Raw genomic sequence first — 21,460 nt, forward strand, 5'->3', positions numbered from 1 at the left:
TTTTATTTAATCATAGAGGCAGACATGATATTATTGGCTGTACCTCCTCCTGTGTTGTACTGCTGCAGCTTGTCACCGTACACACTCTCCTTCAACTGCCGTCTCCTACAGAAGTAAACACAGAGAGGTTTTGGGGGGAAAAGTGGCAACTAGACAGAAACTTTGCACAAAAGTTTGAAATGTTGAGAGAATAAAACGCTAATTGGTTGTCTCCTCTTCAGCTTTGTTGAGATAAAATAAATAGTCTTCCCGTAAGTCAAAAAATAAATAAATAAAAATAATAATAACAGACAGCCTGAGAATGGGAATTTATTAGTATTGGGTGACTTGTTAATGTTCTGTGTTGTCAGCTCTCGTTTCTAACTTTCATCTCAGACTGGAACCAAAGGAATGTGCGCTGTAATATTTTACCGTGTCACTGATCTGAACAACAGCGTGCTCATAATGTACTGCAGAAGAAACAGCCTGCATGGGGTCACTGAAATGTCAGGCATTTCACATCCACTTCCTGAGGAATTGGTTTGCAGCACTTGTGCAAAAGCTATATTATTATTGTTCAACAACTGCGTTTTTATTTCTAGCAATTACAGATGACTTTATCCTGTCTTATCAAGTCTTTGATGCACGTGATGCATCGCATTTTGAGCAGCTTATTAGTATGTTCTTAAAGTCCACTATGTGGATTTTTTCCTGACACATAATGTTAGTTTGAAAACATGTCACAGTCCAGCTTCTAAATGCATGCCGTGGTGTGCCTCAGCAGGGGTTTGTCATCACAGGAATTTTAATCATGTGAGTACAGGTGATTGTGTGAAGCTAAGTTCACTTCACAGTGGAAGCAAAGCAGCCTATGAGGTGAAATCTAGTTTGGTTGACTATAAACTATTTAGAAAAATTAGTTGTATTACTTGAATCAATATACAAATATGAATCTGTATGTGTAGGTCTGTGTCTCACCTGGTACAGATGATGGCGATAGCTACCAATGAGACGATGCACACTCCACCTACTAAAGAGCCTGCAATCAGAGAGAGCTGCTGTCCCAGCTCTGACTTATACTCATCTGCAGAAACACAAACGTGGTCCAACACAAACGGAAAAGAGGTGTTATCTTCATATTTCTCGAATCTCTTCACATACACACAACTGAGCTTTTCCAATAGACACATAAAATATAATTTACAGGGCTCATTTCACATAACTGCAAGCGTGTGAGCGTGCACACACACACACACACACATACACATATAAACTAGGGCAGAATTTAATTACTTCACAGCCAGATTTTTCACTCTTGCTCAACCTCTCACAGTCCATCTCTCAGTCCTGCACTCTCTTTCCTCTCAACTACAAAACCGACCCACCTACACACACACACACACCTACACCTCTCCAAACACACACCTACACCTCTACAGCCAACTACCCACTCACTCACTTACCGTCGGTAAGGGTTTGAAAGAGCATCTCCTTGCTGTAGGCTCCGTAGCCAGCCACAGTGCGCGCCCTAACCTGAACCACATAGCTGGTTCCAGGCCTCAATCCTTCGAGAACCACATTGGGCATCTCACTCTGGACCACTGAACTGTTCAGGACTGATGACTGGGACTGAGGGGATAGTACAAAGAGAGATGGATATGTTTCACAGCAGACTATAAGACTTCTTCGGTCACAGACAGAGAGAGAATAAATTTAGTTCACAGTTTTGGCCTTCAGCTGAGACAAGATTAATTCTGCCAAAGTTCCAGTCCAAACTGAGACATTTACCATTTCCAGACTGTCACACCACAGACACGCTGACTGGACTGAGTAACTGTAACATCTTAAGTTTGAATTCAGTTTGAGGCCTTTGTCATACGGTGCCAGTCTCAGTGCAGCAGTACAAAATAAACAACTGAAATATCCTCAGCATTTGGTTTCTGTGGCACTTTAATGAGTTGTGTTTAATGAGTGTTTTTGGTGGCCGTTTACATCCCCCCGCGAGTCAACTCTACGGCAGTGCTTGGCAAGCGTCATGATGTCATCAGCGGCCTGGATAAAAAGTCAGGTACACCACATGGTGCGTGCTCGAACTCAAGAGAGTACAAAGCTGCAAAGCACCTGAGACAGCCTGTCGGATGACCTCAACACCTTCTACTACTGCCTTGAGACCCCCAGCATCACCAAAGACAGGAAGGACACCCAGACTGGTCAACAGACCAACTGTTTACACCTGGTCTACACTCCACACTCTGTGACTGTCTCCTAGACTTCCTGATAAAAAAAGGCTCCCCTTTTTTCCCCATTACTGATGCCTTAAATCTCTTGGTATTTAAAGATTTTAACTATTTCTCACAACACACACCTATGAAAATATTTAACATTTTCACACACTTGTGCAAGGGTAAGATTACATTATGTGCATGAGATACCTTTCTGCACAAATAAAATGCTAAATAGTCCCTTCCAAAACAGCTAATAAAACAGGAACACATCATATGAGGGCTTTATAATCTGAAAACTGTGTTGATAGGATACTCACTATTTGCGTGACCACCAAAGTTATTTGTCAGGAAAACCACTGGTGTGTGAAGACACTTTAACAGATAACCTGTGCGTTTCCTGTGAGAAGCATCAGTTAATCCGAACTACAGTGAGTGTCGCACAGCTGCAAACGTTTCTTTGAACAACTGATTAAATGCTTTAAGGTGCGACATTCCCTTTATGGCATAAATGCACTTTGCTAATGGGGAGGGAATCACGCTCAATGAGCTCTGGAAGAGCTCTTTGAACCATATTTCATGACAGGAGAACAGTAATGAGGATAGTTACGAGGGAGTGTCTATTATATCGGACATTAGACCCTGGATGTGCATGTGTTGATCATTTTAGTTCAATACATTTCTACTGTAATGGCAATCCTAAACCTAAAATACTGCCCCTTGTTCTCAGCATGAACAGTTTCGATTTTAACCATGTCCTTTTCTTATTCCTATGGAAACTGGTAAAATATTATTATTCAAGAGACACTTGCAATAAGGGACCTGTCCTATTCAAAAAGGGCAGGTGTCTACCATCACTTGGTCGTCTTTAAACCTTACAAGAAAAAAAACAAACAAACAAAAAAAACGTTTGTTTACACTCTGCCATCATCTTTATCCCTTTCTTCAAATTTCTACAGTCCCCTTTTCACCTCCTTCCACATTCACCTTAAATAACATCTTTCCCTCTTCCCTCTTACATCAACTCTTGTTTTTTTGTTTACCCTCAGCTCCCTCTTATTTCTCATCCCCCGCCTTCTTTTTTCTTGCTCTGTTTTTCACCTCTTTTCTCTCCACGTTTATTTCTTCAATCCTTAGAAATAAAATTAAGTTATAATGCAGTTAATTAGCTACTGTCAGCTTAGACAGATCTACCTGAGACATGTCTTCTAGTCCTTCTCCTGAGGTGAATTATAGGCATCACAGCTATCAGAACTATCTTATAAACCTAAGGCTACAACCTTTTACCTTTATCTTCCTACACCTCCCTTCCGTGCTTCCTCTTGCCCGTTTCTTTCAGATAAAAAGGTTTTTACTGCGGCAAAAATGAAACGGTCCAGGGAGAACGGCAGATATGATGTGGGGATGGCATGAAAGGAAGGGGGTGGGGGGAATCACACTGTGAGGATGAAACGTGGAGGGTTGGATAGGGTGGAGGGGTCAGCGGCAGAGCGAAGAGGAGAGGAAAAGAGATGATGGTAATGAAGTGGAGAGTTCAGGAGGGAAAATTGTGAAGAGGAAGTAGGAGTTAGCAAAGGAAGGAATACGCATGACTGTAAAATGGTCAAAGAGCCCTAACAACATATCATCTGCCTCGTTCTGATCCTAAACCTCCTTTATTTCTGCTTGTGGCTATGTTTACTCTTAGATGATCGTGTTCCCGCTATTTATTGGTGTCATCTCTGCACTGACAATACCTGGGTGTATTTAGCATCAGTGAGCCGCCCTCTAATTTTACTGTACTGTTAATATAATGTCCTTTCAACAAAGGACTCCACTAACTCTACTGTGATAACTAGGACAGCAACACGGACAACAACTACAGCATGTAGTAGAAGAGAATTGGCTGCAGAAATTGGGGTATTTTGCTGGGGGTGAAGTTGGATTTGGAGGTGTATGTGGGGATGGGGGTGGCTCTGTGCTTGCCACTGTGAAAAGGTTAGGGGGCAGCCCATCTGGGAATGTCTGGTAGCCAGAGATAAGTAGTGGGGAAAAATCCTGCCTCCCTGTGCCATATCAAATTTACTACATTAAAACCTCATTATCTATAGAGTCTAAGAAGGGAGGAAGGGGTGAAGCAGGGGATGGAGGCGTACACGGAGGAAAGAAAGGTGGAGAAATCACATCAGAATTGAAAGGAAAGTACGAGGAAAGGAGGCACAGCTGTCTGGTAAAAAAAGGAAAAACCTGTCCTCTCTCTACGCTGGCTTATCAAACTGCTCCCTGAGGACTTCTTCATTCTAAGCCATGAGCTAAAATTAGTCACTTCAAGCAGTTGACTTGACTATATTGTAAAATACAGTATTTCTCTATTCTTAAAATAAGTACGAAGGAGAAGAATGAAAAGAACGTGAAAGAGCAAACTTAGTCAGCTTATGATCGTTGCTCTTAATTGGCTTCCATGTTAAATAATATTAGCGTTACAGCAAATAAGGCCAACTTCTAGTAAATTCACTGCCCTGATTTTGACTTGTAAGGGTTTTATCTGTGACTGTCAGACTGCAGCTGCAGTACATCTTTCAGCGAGTGCACTGCTTCTTGCTCTGTCCTCAGCTCACTCTAATTGCTCTCCAAGAGGCAGAATATAAACTTTCTCATTCTTTGTCTTCTATTCTCTTTTCTAGACTATGATTCCCGGGAAATTCACTATTACTAAAACCATGGGAAGAAGAGAAAGCGAGGCTACTGAACCAGAACCTCTCCCCACATCAGTTATATTCTCCTTTCACTAGCAACATGTTAATGTTTTTTTTTTTTTTAAATAATGGCATGCAGAGCAAGCTTTCCAGCCGTTTATGTGTACCGACTACCACAGGAAGGTATATATACTGTATCTGCCCCTGTGCATTTGTGCCTCAGTTCTTATTGCTTAATGGGATTTCTTTGAACAACTGATTAAATGCTTTAAAGGTGCGACATTCCCTTAGTGGAATAAATGCACTTTGTTAAAGGGGAGGGAATCACACTCAATGAGCTCTGGAAGAGCTCTTTGAACCATATTTCATGAAAGGAGAACAGTAATGAGCATAGTTATGAGTGAGTGTCTATTATATTGGACATTAGACCTTGGATGTGCACATGTTGTCATTTTAGTAGCATTTTTTAAATATAAGACAGGAAAGAGCATGAATTGACTAGAATACAGGTAATTTTTAACAATCCGCTCAACAGTATATTTCTGTTGGTGAACTGTGCATACTGACAATGACATATAGACATTACTTCAAATAGTTCAAGGACAACAGCTTTGGTGTAATGGTTTAGTTATTTGTGTAATGATGAATGAGTGTTAGCTTTATAAAGTTGCATAGAATATGGCAGGAGTTAAAAAAAAACAGCAATAATAACCCTAACAATAAAACAATAAAAATGACACACATTCTTCTGTCCCCTTGTGCAGCACAGTACAATTATAGTATGCTGTGCTGGAAAATTGGAATCTGTGAGAGAGCCCTCTGGAGTCATGGACTATAGGACTGTGCCTGAGTGTTTCCGTGAAAGGGAATAGATAAGAAAGAGTTGACAAGAGTCTTGAGCATTTAAAGTTTGTAGTTCTGTTTGTAGTTGAGAGTTTCTGTGAGTTATGGAAACACCAACACACTGACAATATGTATTAAATGTATTAAAAAGCCAAAAACTATTTTCTTCAGTTTTGTAAAAAGCACAGAAAGATGGTAGTCAATCAAATGTGGGCTGTGTATCTCACACAATCCCTTGTAGGTGATTTGTTCTTTGCTTCAAAATCTGTCTGCAGTGAAAGTCTGTATCTGTATTTGCAGCTTTTGGCTCAGTTCCAGAAAAGACGAGGATATTCTTATGTTTAGCTTTGGGTGACAGATATGCTTTTTAATTGAAATTTCGGTCCTAAAATGCATTAGTTCTCATTGATCGCATTACAAAGAAGGCAAGATATACAGCCACAGTGAATTCTTTCTTTTCTAGAGAAGCAGCCTTCTCTTGCATGTTTCCCCTCTAAATCAGAAGCACTCATTGAGGACCCAGGTTAAGCAGTATGTGGGCAAGGGCAGACTTTCCCAGACCCAGTCCCCATGCGTCAGGTCTTGGCCACCAGATGCTCACTGACCGGTTCCCTCTTCTCAATGAAGTACAAAAGATCTGACGTTGCCGTTGAACCTAAGCGTCTGTAAATTTAGGGTTACAGCAATGTGCAACTCACTCCACCACAACAAAGTGCACTCGAGAAAGCAGCATAAACGGCCTGCCTGAAGATGAAACTGAATTTTAACCCTGTAAAACTACACTATGTGCAACCACCACCATCATAAAGAGCGTGTAATGACAACAACATTGGAGCTGTACAAATGAGTCATGATATAATTGAGAAAATTACTGATGATTATATTTCTGTCAAACAGTTACAAAATCTTCTGCAGTGTCTCATCAAAATATTTAATGCTTCAACTAAAATGAATTTTGTCTTTTTAATTTTTCACAAGTTGCTCTTTGTGTGATCTGTACGAGACCCAAAAGGTCAGAATGAGTTCTTGGTGTTTAGTTTTTGTTACTTCACCAATTAAGTTGTTGATTTAATTCGATCTCCCAGAGCCCACTGCTCTTAATTTGATTCCATTGTCTGTTACCGTTTGAGAATCATAAGAGTTTTAGAATCACTTGAATTTTTTTTTTGTTTACAATTGAGCTGAAATTACGGGGTCTTACACTTTGGTAGGAGCTTATGTAGCCAGTCTTTAATCAATGGATGCTCACTTTTGCTGCACAAATACTATCAACAATTTATATATGTTAAAATAAAGAGAGTCTTTCCATCACAATAAAACCCTGTCAGTATGCTACGGGTCCAATGAAATATGCCCTGTGGTTCTGACATCAATCTTGACTAATTAAGAAATAATACTGTATAAAGGATGAAACATGAACTCTCAAGAGAGAAATTACATACATTATGGGAATTTAAATCTAGCAAACATGTTCAGATTTTTGCCGGCAGCTCTTCCTAAATCATCCTCACGTTACGCCTGTGCACTCGCTACACTCAAATTGATGATGACTTTTTAATAAACCAATAGCACCAATGTTAAGTGACAGTAAATAATTAACAATAGGAATATCTCCCGTCATGGGGCCCAGCAGATTTATGACGGCACAGTTTGACACCCACTGCAGTCCCAGTGATACATCAAAACATCAATTACAATGAGCAACTCGTGGCACATTTAATGACAACACATTATTTCTCACATGACAGGACAACTGTGTACTACTACTATTAGTACTACTACTACTGTTATTGGAGCTCTCCTTCATGCCATCTCACATAGGTTTACTCTCAGTACTCTCATCAGCTGCAACAAAGATTTTTATCAGCAAAGAAGCCATAAAACCCCAATGTAAAGAGTTGGGGCTCTGCAACAAACAACAGACAGGAAAAGTCAGATATCTGAGGAGCACAGTGAAATGTTTACTGTGAAGAAGGTGTGAAAGAGATAAAAACGTAATTCAAAAGTGACGATACAGAAAACGTTGCTATAAAGGTTCCCTGAAATGGTCAAAAATCATCATCACATTATGGTAGTGTTGTACTTTTATGTATAGATTTTTTCCAACCTTTACTTCACAGTTGACAGCACAGGGGCTAAGTTGTGCTCCCACGGTATGTGACAAACATACTATGGCTGGAAAACAATGAAATCAATCATTTGTAATGATGAATGTGACCTGGACCCGACGAAGTAGCAGGATGGATTAAGTAATTAAAATGAGGCTGTGTAAGATGTGACCCAAACATACCTAAGTAAAGAACACAGCGTGCAGGTGTTTGTTTTGTTTTACTCGAGTTATTATGAGCGAAAGTATCTGAGAAGCTCTTCAGTGACAGTCTTGATAACAGATGACTTAGATATAGCTGATATTGAATTCGCCTGTTTTATTGACGCTAATGGATTACTGGCTGTGCCCAGAACAACAAAACACAGCACACAGACACACACACTAATGTTCGCACACATTCATCATCCCACTCTACCTTGTCATAGTATCGTATCTCGTAGTCGAGGATAATTCCGTTGGGCTGTTCGGGCGGTGGCCATGACAACGAGAAACTGCGGCTCGTGGAGCTCACTTGGTGCATTATGGGAACTACTGAGGGAGCTGTTAAAACACACACACCCAAATACACACAATCAATTTGGTAGTTAAAAGATTCACTAGCATGCTAAAACACCATAAATATGGAAATATAGTGTGTAATGACATATTGCCAAGGATTATTTACACCCAAAGGAGAAAAATGTTTCCTCATCCAGGCTCATGAAAACAAATTACTGCACTTGTCACTGATGGGGTGAAAAAAAAAAAAGAGTTATGGCTGCAATACAGTTTTACCCATATTTTTAGGAACTAAAAGACGTTTGACTATAATGTATTTCATGGTTTTGCTTCTGGGATCTTTTTATGAGATGGTTTTCATCACATTTGTACTTGACAGCAAACAGTGGCGAGAGAGGAATGAATCAAGACATGAAGACGGATACTCGACCAGTAACGAGTATGAAATTGATGTAAAATATATTGAGAGGGAGTACTTTTGAAGGAAACTAAGAGATATACATGTTATCTTGAGAAATTTCCTTTTATGGGGATCCTGTTTAAAAATACATTACCTAGTAAGTAATATGCATCTTGCATTGATGAGTCATCAGTACAACACTGGCACTGCCATAATCCTGAGTATGTGCTACCATGCTTCAGCTGCAGTCGTAATTTGACAGCATAAGCTACTGTAGCTGTCACCTGAAAACCTCAGTTGCTTTTAATACTGCCACAATTGACATTTTCCCACTACATTTTCTCTATATATGGAGTGAGTTTGAAATGATCTGGGCCCATGAAATGCAATGAAAATCTATTCATGATTTAACCCCTTGCTTCCACCCAGTGTTGTAAAAGTCCTAAAACACTCCAGCAATAAGAGAGTTTTTGCATCCAGCAGTGGTAGCAAAAATAAAGTAGGGTTACAATGGCTCCTGCTTCGATTAGAGAAGAACTTGGATCCGCAGATGAAGTAGATTATGTGTTTTCCATCAGAGTAAAGCGGCTTTTAAATTTAAATTTGTGCAGAAGTGGAAATATCACTTGTGTCTGTCTCTATAAAGTATTGATAGACCAGTAACTGAGCTCACTTTATGGTCTCTAAGAACTAATCTGCCAGAGACTGAGGGAAGGGGGACAGAGAGGAGCGAGGCTGGGTGAGGGGATAAAGGCGAGAGAAAGAGAACTGAGACAGAAGCAGGGGGAAGAAGAAAACAGGATGAAAGCTGGATGGATGTGCAGGAAAGACAGAAAGGGGAGAGAAAGGGTGACAGAGGGAGAGAGATGACAAGCTTATAACATGTTTTATGAATGAAAAGACTGTGGTTCAATTTCCTTTATCCCCCTAGTCATCCCTCCCTCACATAATCCACTGTGCCCAAGGGTATGCCTACACACACACACACACACACACAAATGGATTTGCGCTCCCTACTCACCAGCCTGATTGGTTGTAATGTTGATTGACAGTTGCTGGGCGGGGTAAGGGCTCTTGTTGGAAACTCCGTTGATTGCCTGTGAAATATATAAAAAAATTATAATTCATGGTCAGTTATTCCACATTACATTAACATTTATAGTTATATTAATAGACTGCTCATCCTCGTTAATTGCTGTTGCAACACCTCTCAAACTTTCTGCACAAGCCGGGTACCAGTCCCCATTCAATTTGTGGTGATTTTTAAAGAGGGTCTTTAATTTCACACAAAAGAAAACAGCAGCAGGCCTAAAGGTTAGAGAAGCAAGGAACACTGAGGTTAGAGTCATGCTTTATTGTTCGTATTGTTCGTAAAAGCTTTGGGATGATAAACAGTGAGGGTGACAAACAGAATATCTCAGATGATGAGCTTGGCTGGAGTCGCTGCACCGTAATCATTCTAAAATCCAATAAAGAGCAGGGCCAAGCTGCTAATGTTACCCTGGTCTGATGTAGTAGCACGCAGGACCATCTCCTGTGTTTTAGTATATCCTACTAAATCATTTCTACAAACCAGGAGACTCATTTTCTCATAACCTGGATAGTTATTCGCCATAATTTACAGTATGGTATCTGTTTCAATTAAAGTACAAATTCACTAAGCTCAGAGAAGCTGCAGACTCACAGCTGATCCAGCCACCATCAGAAACTGATGCCCTTCCAATTGAGGGGTCGGGGGAGAAGATGTCTCCTTTTCCTAAAACCATGTCTCCTTGTTTCCTCTCTCCCACAGTTTTTTTCTTGCACCATATGTGATCACATAATGAAAAGACTCAAGTGTGAATCTATATATGGTGAGAACCACTATTGACGGATGTGTTGTGCAGAGTCACATTTACTAAACTATGATTTGAATCATGCTGTTCAGAGGGAAAGGTAATTTACCAGCAACAATTAGAATATGTTTATATTTCATTGTGGAAGTAGTCTTCTTGAACCTGTAAGATCTCACCATCCTTCTCATCTCACCTACACAAAGACATAATTAAGAGGTTCTGCGCGTGTTTTAAAGAACACCTAATTAGCTGCCACACATTGTTTGTCATGAGCTCAGTTAATCATTTTAACAACCGAAACAGTGTCTTCAGTCATTTCATAGGAAATCATTTAACAATAGCTGCTAATTAGTGAGTGAGGTTTACTTCAAGCTTTACTGGTATATACAGTGGCAAGAAAAAGTATGTGAACCGTTTGGAATTTAATGGTTTTCTGCATTAATTTGTCATAAAATGTGATCTGATCTTCATCCAAGCCAGGAGTATTAACAAATATAATGTGTCTAAAATAATAACACAAAAAATATTCCGATTTCATGTCTTTATTAAAAAAAAAAACCCCGAAAACCTCTGTGCGAGAGGTGTGAATATTTTATAATTTATAATTTGAAGTCAGGTGTCATGATTTACAAAAATTCACTACTCTACAAAATGTTTTGTGGACTGATAAAACCACAAATTAATGCAGAAAACTATGAGATTCCAAAATGTTCACATAACTTTTCTTGCCACTGTAGTTGTTTTTAATTTCCTGTTTTCATGGCTTCCTACTCTCTGGTGTCTAACTTATAAAATCTTCCATCATTTCAGGAGTCGTTAGTTTACACATTCACTGATAGTGTCACCAAACATACTTTTTGCAGTTCGGGTCTTTAGATGAAATCCAACTTTGATTCATGTTCAGTTGTGGTTAAGTTAATATTAAAAAATCCAGGATAGAAACTCAGACTTTAGTTTAAATTAAAGACGGCTGCCTCCAAGTAAACACAGTACAATAAATACTTTCATAATAACATCATTGTGTTGGTCATTCATCTGTCATTATTGATTTGTTCTTCTTCCCCCCAAGACAGACAGGTCGAAAATAAATCATGTCCAGCCTTCGTTATTCATATCCGTTTCAACACAGAAGACTATATTATACTACATTATAATTGACTGGATTATTACAAACATGAAAATAAGTACATAAAATAAACTGTGACATAAACCTACACTAGGTAAAGTACATTGTGAAGTGACACCCTCTCAATGTTTGATTTGTAATTGTGAAAAGAAAATACTTAGCTACCTCAAATTGTATTTTGATGTAATACTTAAAATAATAAATATACTTACTTCCAACCCACCACTGAAAGCTGAAGTAATGCGCTGCCTCCCGAAACAATTACAAAGCATGTGACCTTGATTCAGACACACAGCCTTGATGGTAAACTGAGCCAATGGCACAATATTTCAAAATTCACCACTGTACTGGCTTTACAGGCTGCAGCGTGGCCTTGTGGTTTGAGACAACATCATATAACTGCAGATTGTGTATAAAAGCCTGCATGTCAGCAAGCAATTATGTAGTCTCAGTATCCTTGAGCTTCATAGTGAATATCTGGCAGCTATTTGCATTTAAAATAAGAGTTGACATCGCAAGGTTGTTTTACAGACTTGGAGTAGGCAATAAGTAGTCCTGCTGTACTTTAATCGTCCATCCATTAAGGTAGATGGAAGTTAGGTTTATATGTCTCTAATAAATTTCAATTTACTATAAATTACAGATTCATATCGTAGTCACTTATCCAATAAATTGCTAAATACTACACTTGGAGCTCTACAGATGTGATAGTATAATCCAGCTTAGAGTCTCAGATCCCACAAGAATAAAAGCAAAAAGTACAAAGAGGAAAAAGTCAAGGGGTGATTGTCTGGGGTAAACAATCTGTCTGAGACTGGCTTTGATTTCGCTTGGCACACTTAGATACGTTCATGCCATGAGTGTGTAAAATGGAGGGTTCAAATGAAAGACCAGGTGGCAGAGGCAGCAGTGGATCTTTGGTTTGTAAAAGTGTGGTTTAAAATATGAGTGATAGAAATCAAATGCCAAGAACTGGTAGTACCAGCAATGAAGGTAGGTTTAATACAGATAGATGTAATGTCAGAGCTGAAGTGAACGGGCAGGCAGGAAAATGCAGGTTTAGTAGCTTAGGAAGGGTGATTACACAAGCATGGGCAAGAAAGGCTAGAGACCAAGTACACTTAACCAGAGTGGATAAACAGACTAGAACCGAATGTTTGAGACCTGGGCAGGGTGACCACTACACTTCACCCTCTCCAGTAACAGCTAACAGATTCTAGCAAACATTTCAACAGACGGACGAGCAAAGTTCAGCTCCAAGAAGCAAACAAAGTTCAGTCTTTGAACAGACTTACTAATCTGAAGGGGCAGGTAAACTCAAAGTCCAGGATTAAGGAATAAGGATTTCATACCTGACTGTTTATAGCTCACATTTCAGAATTGCTCTTTATTAAGTTAATGTATATTTTGAACCATGTAATTTAATTATGTCTTTAATTATTCAGCTCACAGATGATGTGTGTATTGAATTTTGAATTGCAATTTGTTATCAAGTCTTCTCTAATTGCGGCTTTTCAGAGACCCATTTAAAGTCAGCAGGTGATTAATGTTTGAAGACTGATTTTTTTATTGTATTAACCTTTAACCAAACTGAACAGCACACATGCTCAACAAAACCCTACCAGAATATACAACGCTATAGAAAGGCTCCCCGTTCTTTGGGGACAAACCTGTATTTCGAAGGTGTATGACGTGTGGGCCCGCAGCTTGCTGATCTCCACTCCTGTTTCCTTTAATCCCCGCTTGCCTGGAACAAACACCACACTGTCGTCACACGGCTGACATGCCCTCCGCTCGCTGCTGTGGCATCTGCGGCACAAGACGTTATATGACAGATCGTCACGGTGCCCCGTGTCACGAGGCGAGTGCCACTCCAGTGACACAGACGTCTGGTTGACAACTGAAACCACATTGCGAGGGGCTGAGGGGACACCTGGAGGAAGATAAGAGGAGAATAAGAAAGGATTGACACTGACAGTCCACGTTTCCGGTGTCTGTTTGAGTGTATCTTTTATTACCCCCATAACTGGCTATGCCAAAGCGAAGCAGATATCAACCACGTTAACACAGAGCACTCTGTCAAATTAAAGCAAATTACTGCACTTGAGAAAATAAATGATTTTATTTATATTAAGTGGTTCCCAGTAATAGCTCACATATGGATCAGTTTTATTATCACAGGATGTCTGGCATTTTACAGCAAGGCAAGCTGCGGTGTAAGCAGAGTCTCAATGCGTGCATGCAAAAAGCTGGAATCTGGAAATACTACTGTTAAAATAACGTTACTTTAAACTAGAAACCAGACACATATTCAGTTATTTATACATGGGGAAGCTTTGTACTTCTACTTTCCTATAATTTAAAGGTAAATACTGCATTTACAGTATCTATTGTAGTATTTATTAGTTAAAATCTCTTAAATTTTAGTAAAAAAAATGTAATATTCACTGGTTCTATTACATTTTTTGTGTCTGTTTATCATGTTATCTTGGCCTTTTAGCTGTTATATTGCAAATTAATATAACTTTTTGACATCTGAAAGACTAATTGGTTAATTACATGAGTAAATAATCAACGGATTAATCAGTACTGAAAACAACTGGTATATCCTGGATTAAAATACTCCCCCTGGGAAGCAAAGTCTTGCAGACAGAAGAAGCCGATCTTAGTTTAAAGTGAATCCCTGAAGCACTGATGAGAGAATATGAGGATGATTATTTTTATTTTACTAAGAATAACTTAATATAATAACAAAACGAGGAGTGTTGCAGGTTAAACCACTTTGACTTGCCGTCACGTCAAGGCCGCGCTACATACAAAGCTGCCAAATTCAGTTATAACGTGTAATTCTGCTACAGATGTAGAGAATTTGAGCTTCAGCCAACGCTGTCTCTTTCAGTCAAAAGGTGACCTAGCAGCTCACCACCAGCCAGAGAATCAGTGTCTCTTTGTAGTCAGTGAGTTTCTCTCTTGCTGGTTTGCTCTCTTTTCTCTCATGTCATCTCTTTGATGTGAGGACAAACTCTGGTTTTTAGAGTGTTACAGTGAGTCTTTAACATAAACCCAGAGTTTTCACAAGGTTAAACCTAGCGGGTGCACTTCTCCTTGACTGTTCACAAGCATCAGACAGACACATTCGCACAACATGTGATGCGAGATGACATGATGGCCCTGTGGAATATGTGTATGTGTGCATTTCTCAACCAGACATTCAGAGACACCCACGCTGCAAAATCAAAGTGATAACAATCAGTAGGGGGTTGAAAGTCTAAGTAGCAAAATTCCTACAGGGAGAAAGAGGACCCATCATCATAATCACACATACACACAGACACACACAAACATAGTAAGCTGGCACGAATATTCCCCTTAATCTTACTTTCTATCTACATCACACAAATAGAAATTATTTTACACATAGGTCACAGCAAATAGGCATTCAAATGAAAAAAAGATAGTAAGAAAGAAGGTGATAATCACATTTTAAATCGACCATTCTTTACTGCAGTGACAATAAAAGATCCACTTAAGAGAGACTAAATCTGTGCTGCAATCTACAACTACACACTGCACTCCTTCACTGTTCAAATGGCTTTTGCACTTATCAATCTGACCTGTAGTGAACACACAGACTCACACAACCAGCAGCAGTCAGACGTCTACACACACTAATCACAGACACAAGTGTCACGGCAACATTGGGCTTTAAATTATTTATTTTAATTGCTGTGCTGCTGGAACTTACTGGACGTCTTTAGTAAAAGACGCTGGTAAAAAGGGTTGAATTTGTATTGGCTCTCTTAAATCAACACATGATCGATATCATACATGAATCAGACCTGATATTTGGCAGAATGTTCATTAGCTAATTTCAGCAAATACTTTTGGAACAAACTTGGAGTTTTCATTTATTGAAGATGTACAGGATGTTGTACTTGTATCTTTCTGTCCCAGCAAACAGACAAATGAACAACAAAAAGGCACATGGCATGTTCACTCTTTCATTTCACTGCTCCGATTTTATACGTGATAAAATAAATAAACTATCCCGAAGTTCAATGTTAGAGTTTAGACTCCTCTTTACCATTGCTGTTGCTTTGTTTGTGCCCTTGAATTGAAAGTACCGCGGCAGTTCACAGAGCTGCGTGGGCTGAGTAGGTTGACACCTGAAACCTTTTTCACTGGGAATGTTGATTTTTCTTCTATCAGCATCAATTTGGGAGTAAGCTGCTGCTTTTGATTTGAGTCATTTCATGTTCATTCTCCGTTATCAGAATAGGTTAACCCCCGAAAATTGTTCCTAGCTACTGTAGCAAAGTCATGTTTTTACATTTTCATTTTGATATTCCTTTAGTAACATACATCAGTAGCTGATGAGCGGTGACACCGTTTGATTGCAATACAAGTAAAGGAATAAAAAGCTATTTTCAAAATTACAACATGTAGCACCAATGACACTTTTGATAGTTTCCGTGTAAGACATAAAATGAGCTTTAAGCCCTCTGAACTGGATTTTATCTGTGGGTGAAAAGTCCCTTTATGTCTTGCCTCTATGCTCTCGTGAATCACATTATTACGAGTTACTAACTGATTGAGCAAATAGGAACGACTACATCCTTGTCTGTTTTTAAGAAACACTGCATTTGATTATTTGGGATGGGACGTTTGCTTGTGGTCTGTGTCGAATCACCTCTGGCGTTACATTTGTGATGTGATGTTAAACCCAACCAGCCCTTTTAAACAACTTATATATCAATCTGCCGATCATGACCTCTTAAGGAAGCAGTCATCTATTCAATCTGCATTAAAGGACATTACCCAGATTTTTAATCGTGCTAACACACATACATCTCAGTAAGTGAGTGAGGTGCAAATTGTTTTTCATTCTGGTATAACAGCACCAGTTGGGATCTAAAATATCATTGTTTATCATCCATTATTTCTTCATGATCTCTTAGTAACGATTAGAGATGATAAATAAATACATACAAAAGGAGCAATAATACTTAATAACACTTAATTTCTAGTCTATGAAGAACTAATGACTGTGGCTGACACAACCTTCCAAACAAATAACTACCTTTAACCCTGTAAACTAGCAATATCTCTCTTTTTTCTTTGGTCTCGATCAACTGAACCTGAAAAGTGAGTATATACTTTGCAATTTTAGACTATCAGATGAAAGATGATGATAAATGCTGTGACACACAGGTTCAAAATGAAGGATGTCTGTGCCCAAAGAGGTTAGGTTAGAAATCTGACATCATCTGACAATATGACCGGTGCTACAACTGATATCTTCTAACCAGCCCAATGGAAAGTCACATGAAATGATGAACTGAATCTACATACATCAATATATATGATATCATACCCAAGTCGATTAGATCCACGTTTCTTAGTGTGGCTGCATTCATTTTTTAAGATTGCTGAAATCCCACAGCCTGTAGGGATCTTACCATGTGTTGCTGTGTGAATCAGCATAGCATCATTTAGTCAGCATACAAACAGGAGATTGTCCCCAAAAATCCCAAAAAGCGGTCAAAACTAGTTTTAAAAAGAAAAAAAAGAGGCAAAATGAGGATGTCATGATTCATTTAAAACCACTGAGAGAAAGTCTGCAGCTCCTGGGTTAGCTTTAATTTAATTTTCTGGCCGAGTATTGCAAATTCGTTCATGAATGTAAGACAGTAAAATAATGTCCTGCCTATGAATTAACCAGAGCTTTGTTAGCACCCATAAAACATCTTGTTGTTGTATCCAGGTCATGCGAATGTGCACACACGTGTGCCTAACACACACAGAGCGTACACACAGTTTCACAGTTCGAGCAACTGAGACAGCCCAAAATGATTCATGTCTCAACCTACTTACACAATTTCTCTGTGGAACTGAGAGGCAGCATTTTTCAAACGGTGTGCCTCGTCTTGCATAGCAATATTGCCTCTTCAACACGCTAAACACAAATTCACGTCAATGGAAAGCCTGAGGAATGTGCCAGCGTTATTACTTACTGCTCCCAAAACCCCTAAACAAGGACAGGAACACTGCGGCACACTCATTCTGAATGAGGTGCATAAAATAAAGAGTTAGAATGATAAACCTAAGCAAATATTGGCTTGTAATGTAAGATATCAGTCTGTCAGCGTTGTCAAACACTGATGCATTACAAACATATTGCTGTAATATGTCAGTCATCAGATACTTCAGTCTGTATCACAAAAGTGAATTGGTCACTTAAAGGTATAATCTCACTTCGAGTAGACTGGTAGTTTTCCTGAGCATGTGTTTGTTTGACTGACTCACTCGTGCAGACGTCCTCAGGTTTGTCCATATCTCCGCGGTAATAGCCGTTCCGACAACCGCAGAGGGTGGCGGCCTCGATGGTGGAGCGACTGTTAAGCGGACACTGCTGACATAATCCTGCCCCCTGGGAGGACTTAAAGGTGCCTTGAGGACAAGCTGTAAAGAGAGAGAACGTGCTGAAAAAGTACACACAACTCTGCCTCCTGAACATAAATGAGACAAAACAAACAAGTAGGAATTTTCTTAGCTTCTGTGTTTTTTTTTTTTCTGTGTCTTTTGTTTGCCTCGACTGCAAGGCATTTGGTAAACTTTGTTTTAAAAAGCCGCTGTGGTTTTATTATTGGTTTTCTGAGACTGACAAAGCACAGAGGGGGGATTTTCTGAGATAGCAGCACATTATCTTGTTCTGACAGGATACACAAAGAAACCTTTTGTCAAAATCACAGTCACACTGATCATCTGTGGTGTAGATTCTCTGACTCCCTTATCGTGGTCGGAGTTGTTTCTGACCCAGTTGTCCTTCTTTAGGACACAGAACATCATCTTAATGTCAGACTTTCATACACTTTATATGTTTAGATCCATTAACATAACTGAGAGCTTAAAGTTACTCATTACTCGTGTTGTTGGTGGAGCTGCCGTACACCCTGAAACCTCATCCACATTTCAAAACACCCTTTTGATTTTAGAATTGAACCTCTTTGATTTTACTGATTCCATAACAGAATAAATAATGTAACTTAGCAGAATATCTCCAGCAATCACATGTTGCCTATTTAATTCATCATGTAGTTGGGTCACAATGGAGATTCATCTTACATACATAATACATAATTCATATTTGTTTATTTATTATCCTTTTATCCAAAGTGAGTCAACAAACTTCATGTGTGTCTGTGCAAAGGACTAATTCAGTTAAACCCATCACAGAGCTTTAGTTGATCTTGTTGTTCTTAGTTCTAGAGTAAACCTGGCTGGATGGAGGGGTAACCTACTCTCAGTATTTGCAGTCAGACCTAAATGAATCATCAACTTTGAGGCTGAAGTAGAAAAAGTTACAGCAGATTGAGTCAAAAATAAAATGAACACATGGTCAAGTATCAAGAAGAAAATACAGTATGTTGTAGGTAAAGTTAGAGCATGTTAAATTCTAAAGTGTACCTTTTTAAATTCACATATAGGTTTTAATAAATGTCTCTGAAGAGGCTCAACATGAGTTCTGAATTCTTATTACAAAGTAATGGGGGAAAAAAAAAGCCCAACGTGAAAACAAAGAGGTGTGAAATGAGAAATAAGACTGAAACGAAAGCACTGCCAGAAAGCTGAGAAAGACCAAATGAAATATTTTAATGTTATTTTTTTTCGAGTTTTGAGTTATCTTCACCTTTTTATTTTCCCTCCTGTGCTGTAACGAAAGTTTAATTTATCTCTGAGACGCTTTAGATGCTGAAAGACCACAATGCAAATAAATGTATGGTGGAAGACAAAGGAGGGGTTGCTGAAGCAGTGAAAGAAGTGCTGTAAATGGGACAAGCTGCTGGAGTGAAGAGCTTCAGCGTGTCACCTAATCAAATATTAAAGGGTTTAAAGAGTCTGGCAGATTATGTTTAAAGCGAGAGAGATAAAAAAACAAACGTTGCATAAAAAATATACAGTACATATACACACTGTTAAATGTTGGTGTTGCTGATGCTTCTGCTCCAACATGATTCACAATGGGCAACGCTGGTCTTTGCCTCAATGTATCGCTGCATATTACATGAAGCACAGGGCTCAAAGAAACCTCTCAGGTGCTTTTTGTAGTGCAGTAAGTGTAGGAACAGTCCAGTATGCTGAAATAAATTTGGCACCGAGGGATTTGAGACACACGCTAAGGGCGAAGGTCCATTCACAACAGACTAGATGTATCTCACGACCACGCGAGAAGGCCAAAGTGTTCGAAACTGTTCCAAAGAGCTTCACACTCAAAGGCAGAGTGCAAAGCTGCCCTTCATAGTGTCAAGGTGACAGGCTGTCATTTATTACTTCTGATTGGCTGTCATTCTCTACAGTCTCCAAGCAAGGAGCTGCAAAGAGAGATGAGCGTAGAGATACAGCGTGGTGCTTGAGATTGGCATCATGCAGACGAACAAAAAGAGCAACTTTCTGTTGGAACAGTCAAGAATGATTCCAGAAGAAGTAGTGATGAGGTTTGTTATCCTTAATCGACCTAAAATGAAGTCAACGTCAGGATTAGCCAGGTAGCCCTTATTTCCTTTAATCTCTACTTTCTGCAATTAAAAGGAGCGAAAATGCAGCCAAAACACACGTGGGTGTGAGACAAAGAGGTTTAAACATACTAAGGTACTAAGCAGCACATACTACGTGAACGTAATTTCCATTATGCTTTCTGACATCGTCGAATTACCTTCAGCTCCAGTTTTACACACGTTTCCCTCACTCTCCATTTGTCAGACACTCTTTTCCACCTCCTTTTACTCAGTCTCGCTCCGTGTTAGTTTCTTTATATTCACGCATCACCTTTCTTTGAAGTCACGTCAGGAGTGTCAATGGCTTGTGCCTCTTTGTGTGCGTGCATTTGTGTCTTGAATAGGAAGATAGACATCTGGCTTGTCAAGGTCATTTATTCAACAACCTTGCTCATACACATGGGGTGTGTCACCATGGCAACAAGTCTTGCGCCCTCTCTCTATTAGTTATCTTAGTTATCGCTGGATGAATACCTCTCTGTATAGTTATCTCTCTCTCTTTCTTTCTGCGCCCAGCTGTCTAAGAATTTCCGACTGCTAACACTCCTAATGCATCAGGTGCTGTTCGTGTCTGGGCTTGTAAACACATTTGTGCCACCATTAGAGTCCGTTTTGTGTAATGTTTTAATGGGTTAAGAAACTAAAACACTAGAAGAACAGTAGAAATACTGAACTTAAGGAGCATTCTAAATAAAAGTTAATAGAAGATGTAACGCCTGTGGTACAGTTAGGTAGTAATATGTCCGTACTGTAATTGCTGTAGTGCTGTATCTAATTTGGTGTTTTGCCGTTTTAGGTTTATAAACTGAAAGAGCCTCTGAACAAGAGGTTAAACAACTCCGTAATCTAAGAATGGACAAGGAGAAACAACAAGAAAAATAAAGTGTGAATATAGCAGGGATAAATGTGAGCAGAGGAACAGGAAAGAATTAGTTAAAAAGGGACAAACATAAAAAACTGTTTCTACTGTTTCACTCTGTACATTTAGCCGTCGGTGTTGAGTCACACAGCCACCATGTGGATGACAATGGTCTAAAGTTGGAATACAGACTTACTGATCAATTATTAAAAAATGTGCTCTGTGTGTGTGTCTGTGTGTTTGTGCAAGTGAGTGTGTTAAAAGCCTGCAGGTTTTAAAAACTCTAACGTTGTTGGGGTCCACAGCGGGGGTACATTGTGTGTATGCGAGTATTTGATGGTGGTGCCTGCATTTGTAC

At 39.3% G+C, this 21,460-nt stretch overlaps 1 protein-coding gene across 1 annotated transcript in view; it reads right to left on the reverse strand.

Annotated features, from left to right (window-relative positions):
• LOC113152811 (ephrin type-B receptor 1-like) overlaps window positions 1-21,460 on the reverse strand; it is a 73,879-nt gene that overhangs the window by 18,077 nt on the left and 34,342 nt on the right. Inside the window, exons 6-12 of the mRNA XM_026346266.1 lie at window positions 17,995-18,150; window positions 13,359-13,621; window positions 9,749-9,824; window positions 8,245-8,369; window positions 1,443-1,608; window positions 958-1,063; window positions 44-105 (exon numbers count right to left, since the gene is read on the reverse strand). Of these exons, the coding sequence (XP_026202051.1) occupies window positions 44-105; window positions 958-1,063; window positions 1,443-1,608; window positions 8,245-8,369; window positions 9,749-9,824; window positions 13,359-13,621; window positions 17,995-18,150 (954 nt within the window). The remainder of the gene's footprint in view (window positions 1-43; window positions 106-957; window positions 1,064-1,442; window positions 1,609-8,244; window positions 8,370-9,748; window positions 9,825-13,358; window positions 13,622-17,994; window positions 18,151-21,460) is intronic.

Source organism: Anabas testudineus, chromosome 4, assembly GCF_900324465.2.
Source record: "Anabas testudineus chromosome 4, fAnaTes1.2, whole genome shotgun sequence".
NCBI lineage: Eukaryota > Metazoa > Chordata > Actinopteri > Anabantiformes > Anabantidae > Anabas > Anabas testudineus.